Source organism: Taudactylus pleione, unplaced genomic scaffold (genome assembly GCF_031769625.1).
Source record: "Taudactylus pleione unplaced genomic scaffold, aTauple2 ptg000734l, whole genome shotgun sequence".
Classification (NCBI taxonomy): domain Eukaryota; kingdom Metazoa; phylum Chordata; class Amphibia; order Anura; family Myobatrachidae; genus Taudactylus; species Taudactylus pleione.
The window spans coordinates 4,481,652-4,487,189 of NW_028285136.1; the positions used below are offsets into that span (position 1 = coordinate 4,481,652).

At 43.8% G+C, this 5,538-nt stretch overlaps 1 protein-coding gene across 1 annotated transcript; it reads right to left on the reverse strand.

Annotated features, from left to right (window-relative positions):
• Positions 1 to 237: 237 nt before the first annotated feature.
• Positions 238 to 1,687, reverse strand: LOC148477231 (nicotinamide N-methyltransferase-like; the record flags this gene model as incomplete). Its single annotated transcript, XM_088457045.1, has 2 exons — positions 238 to 664; positions 1,473 to 1,687. Coding segments are annotated over 2 exons (642 nt in total), but the record flags the coding sequence as incomplete, so codon positions are not given.
• Positions 1,688 to 5,538: the final 3,851 nt, after the last annotated feature.

Consider the following 5,538-nt stretch of genomic DNA (forward strand, 5'->3'; position numbering starts at 1 on the left):
CTACCTGGAACTTGTATCACTTAACTAGTCCATTCCAACTGCTATATAGACCAGGGAGACACTAACCTGCCCACAGGGCCTCCAGCAATTTAGATCAGTTCCGGAAACTTCTATCCATAGTATCAGAACCTCTACCCATTATATGCCTCAACTCCTTGCTTTAAATAAAAAACACTAAAACAAATTATTTTAGCAATTTTTACTTTTGGTTTATTAGAAGCATGAGTAAAAAATTTATTAACATTTACATTTCTCAGCAGTAAGGAACATTAATTGCTTATAATCTAAGAGATCACTCTCTACTTTTCTATCAAGTAACTCACAGGAACTAACTACAAATCCTTCATCAGTGAGAGTCTTTCTTACAAAACTGTCATCATAATTAAATGCATGTAATCTATCATTACCAGCTGTGTAATATGTGGCATTTAAGGTCCCGATTACAATAAAGTATCCCCCCGGCTTCAGCAGCTTTGACATCTTTCTCAGGTTTCTGATGTAATCTTCTTGGTCCTGACTAACCACATCCAGTACCGTCGCCGTGAGGAGACAGTCAGCTTGTGGTAACATCACCGAATCTGTGAGGTTTTCTTTGCTGAAGTCAATTTCCACAATGTGTTTAATTGTTTCCTTCACCTTTTCTTCCTTTTCTTGTTCTTTGACACTAAAATAATTAAACCATTAGATTATATAGTATAGCAAGGTCAAGGGACATTGCAGAACTGTGTGTTTCACTTCAGTTTCTTTATACCTCAAAATATGCCACAAAAAAAAAACAATCAAAGAAAAAAAAAAGATCTTCTCAAAGAGTATAAACACTTATTTGTAACTCTGGCCCTGATTCAGAGCCGGACGCTCTGACCAGAGCGCTCGCTCAGAATCAGGGCCCACCTCCTTTAAAATGGAGCATCCTCCCGGACGCTCGTATAGCTGTGGGTCACCACCCACAGCATATACGAGCATCCAACAAGATGGTCGCGATGGTCTTGACCATCGCGACCATCGGACTTGCGAGTGAAACCCTGTGGTCGGGTTTCTCAACCGCAAGCCCTGGAGTGATTTTGGCTCTATCAGAGCCAAAATCACTCCCACTGACATCATTAGTGATGTCAGTGGGGCCGACTTCAGACGGTTGGCGTTCCCATAGGAATGCCTCCGTCTGGCAGGCACGCCCCCGGCACGCCCACCAAAGGGGACGTGCTGTCAATCAACATCGACAGCACGCCCCCTTTGGTGCGAGACCCGGAGCGATGGAAAGTCCTTCGCTCGCCGGGTCTCGTGGTTGCGCACGACGAAGCTCCCTCCGTCGTGCGCATGCGCAGTGGGGAACATCGACCCACTTGCGAGCGTACTGCCCCCTCTGTATGTGCTCTTTATGTGTAAGGTATCTTAATGATTTCTTCACTTTACATTTTTGTTAGTTTGACTTATCCTTTATGTTCTTATACAGTATGTTTAGAATCACATTTTACCTGATGCCTCCCAGCTCGGTAACAATCTTAGATGCATGAGTCCAATCAAAAGCCCCAGTGCGGGTGTTCACCCATTTGTTGAGTTCCATAATACAGGACTCTCTTAATTTTAGTATAGTGATGTCTTTAAAAAATTCACTCATGACAAAAAGATGATGAACGAAGGATCCGAGACTGATGTCAATCAAAGTTTCTCCTTTAATATGACCTGCAGGGAAGATTCAGATAAGAAGAATTGTAACATTCTATATACTGTAGTCACATTGAGTTAGCAACAATTAAAGAGAATGTCAGTCCCAACATTAGTCACATACTGATACAGATTTCATTGTGTATGTTTCCTGGTGTTATACTGCCAATTAAACTAATTACAGGCAATCTGAGAATTAATGCATTGCTCACACATGGTATAAATTATACATTGTGTTGGTAAAAAAGCTAATATAAAAAAATAGCGTGACATATGTTATGTAATTGGTATAACACTCTTGGGTGTGTGGTCGCACCCTGATATATGCACGCTTTTGTCTTCGTGCGTTCAACCACCCAAGGCATGCGTAAATCATAGCACTGCTGTCAAGGGCGGATTGGCCCTTATCTTTTGTAGGAAAAATCCCGGTGGGCCCTTTGGCTGTGGGGCCGCTTCTCTATTGTTGAAACCCCCAGATTTGTGTCACCTAGCTGGCTATTATTTATGTCTGCATCTGAACCTCTCTCGTGAGAGGAGACTATCCTATCCCATGCATTGAAGCACCAGGCGTGTATCTGCGGGTGGAGGTGGCTGGTGTGGGGTAAGTTGCGGGGTCAGGGCTGCCTATGCAGTCAGCCCAATCATCTCCTCTCCACTCTGTCCCCTCCCCAGGATGTGAAGTGTGAAGCTAAAGTTTAATGTCACAGTCTGGCATGCTGTGAAATTAACGTAACAGCCTGGGGAGTGAGCAGAGTGGAGAGGAGACCATTGGGCTGGCTGCAGTGCCTGGTAACAGTGGAAGCCCAGGATTCAGGAAGACGTGGGCTGGTGGATTATTTAAAATTCATGAGATCCCTGGGAAGGACAGCTAGGGACATAGGGCACATAGGGCCACTTTCAGAGTTTTTTCCAGGGCCATTTTAAATTCCCAATCTGCCCCTGGCTGCAGCAAACCCAAGAGTAGTATATTTATCTTACAAAATGGTCCCAGTGAGGTGAACTGTATGTTTGTCAGTGAAGCAGTGATGTGTACTGTATGTTTGTCAGTGAGGCAGTGATGTGTACCGTATGTTTGTCAGTGAAGCAGTGATGTGTATTGTATGTCTGTCAGTGAGGCAGTGATGTGTACTGAATGTTTGTCAGTGAAGTAGTGATGTGTACTGTATGTTTGTCAGTGAAGTAGTGATGTGTACTGTATGTTTGTCAGTGAAGCAGTGATGTGTACTGTATGTTTATCAGTGAGGCAGTGATGTGTACTGTATGTTTGTCAGAGAGGCAGTGATGTGTACTGTATGTTTGTCAGTGAAGCAGTGATGTGAACTGTATGTTTGTCAGTGAAGCAGTGATGTGTACCGTATGTTTGTCAGTGAAGCAGTGATGTGTATTGTATGTTTGTTTGCGAGGCAGTGATGTGTATCGTATGTTTGTCAGTGAAGCAGTGATGTGTACTGTATGTTTGTCAGTGAACCAGTTAAGTGTACTGTATGTTTGTCAGTGAAGTAGTGATGTGTACTGTATGTTTGTCAGTGAAGCAGTGATGTGTACTGTATGTTTGTCAGTGAGGCAGTGATGTGTACTGTATGTTTGGCAGTGAAGCAGTGATGTGAACTGTTTGTTTGTCAGTGAAGCAGTGATGTGTACTGTATGTTTGTCAGTGAAGCAGTGATGTGTACTGTTTGTTTGTCAGTGAAGCAGTGATGTGTACTGTATGTTTGTCAGTGAAGCAGTGATGTGTACTGTTTGTTTGTCAGTGAAGTAGTGTGGTGCACTGTATGTTTGTCAGTGAGGCAGTGATGTGTATGTTTGTCAGTGAAGCAGTGATGTGTACTGTATGTTTGTCAGTGAGGCAGTGATGTGTACTGTATGTTTGTCAGTGAGGCAGTGATGTGTACCGTATGTTTGTCAGTGAGGCAGTGATGTGTATTGTATGTTTGTCAGTGAGGCAGTGATGTGTACTGTCTGTTTGTCAGTGAAGCAGTGATGTGTATTGTATGTTTGTCAGTGAGGCAGTGATGTGTATGTTTGTCAGTGAAGCAGTGATGTGTACTGTATGTTTGTCAGTGAAGCAGTGATGTGCCATATGTTTGTCAGTGAGGCAGTGATGTGTATGTTTGTCAGTGAAGCAGTGATGTGTACTGTATGTTTGTCAGTGAAGCAGTGATGTGCCATATGTTTGTCAGTGAGGCAGTGATGTGTACTGCATGTTTGTCAGTGAGGCAGTGATGTGTACTGTATGTTTGTCAGTGAGGCAGTGATGTGTATGTTTGTCAGTGAGGCAGTGATGTGTATGTTTGTCAGTGAGGCAGTGATGTGTATGTTTGTCAGTGAGGCAGTGATGTGTATGTTTGTCAGTGAAGCAGTGATATGTTCTTTCTGTTTGTCAGTGAGGCAGTGATGTGTACTGTATGTTTGTCAGTGAGGCAGTGATGTGTACTGTATGTTTGTCAGTGAGGCAGTGATGTGTATGTTTGTCAGTGAGGCAGTGATGTGTATGTTTGTCAGTGAGGCAGTGATGTGTATGTTTGTCAGTGAGGCAGTGATGTGTATGTTTGTCAGTGAGGCAGTGATGTGTATGTTTGTCAGTGAAGCAGTGATATGTTCTTTCTGTTTGTCAGTGAGGCAGTGATGTGTACTGTATGTTTGTCAGTGAGGCAGTGATGTGTACTGTATGTTTGTCAGTGAGGCAGTGATGTGTATGTTTGTCAGTGAGGCAGTGATGTGCTGTTTTTCTGTGAGCAGTCTCTGTGAGAGATGTTATTGTTTACACTTGTGGAGTGATGTAGCTGTGGCTTTGTGATGAGGTTTTGATAAAAGTGAGAAGTAGATCAGGCCTGAGATGTGTGGTCATTGGGAAATAATGCACACCGTGTGATCTACCTTGTCCAATCATATTGTTGGGATTGTTGGGATTGGTCTCAATATACCACACTATTTTCTAAATATCTCTATACCCAAAACATTTTATTTTATGCCTCAATTTTCTCTGATTCAATAAAAGGAAGATATTTCTATGATTCCCGAGTCTGCCGCCATTTCTGTGCTGTATGCGTAATGTTTGGTGGGTTGGTGCTCTTCCACCTAAAAGACAAAGCACCATGGGTGGGAGTGACGTCTGTAGTAACATGTCTCTGTGAGCAGGGAAAGTGTCACCTGTTCCCATTCCACACAGCAGATGTAGTTGTCCCTGTACACAGAGGTGTAGTGTGGAGCTGCAGCACCCAGAGCAGGCACATGCTTTGTCACCCCCAATCCTGCAGTGCAGAAGTGTGTCTGGGGACTGGGCATAGCCAGCACATGGGGCTGAGATGTAGCATGTGTACAGGAAGGGCAGCACCTATTATGGAACCAGAGTAATTTATTTTATTTAATTATATTCTCAAGCAAGCACACAAAATGTATTGTGTTCATAAAATAGAATAGAAACATGATCAATACAAAACAACTTGAGAACAAAATAAGGAGAGAAGCCATGAAGGTGTTTAGGGGGGCTGGGGATGTTTAGTGTACTGTATGTCCTGCATGCCAGGGATGGTTGTACTGTATGTTTTAACTGTATGTTTTAGGGGTATGGGGGTAGGATGGGTAGTATATGTCCCAAAGGCTTTGGGGGGGGTAGAGTGTATATCCTTTGCACCAGGTAGGTATGGTGGGTAGTTTATGTCCCTGTGGCCAGGGGTGGGACAGGTGGTGTATGTCCCTTGGGCCGCTAAGGTGGGTAGTGTATGTTCCAGAGGCCAGGGAATAGGGTGGGTAGTGTATGTTCCTGGGTCATGGGAAAGCACTTTATGTCTGGTGGGCAGTATATCTCTTTGGGGCCAGAGGAGTAATGCAGGTAATGCATGTCACTGGGGCCGGAGGGTATGGTGGGTAGTGTAT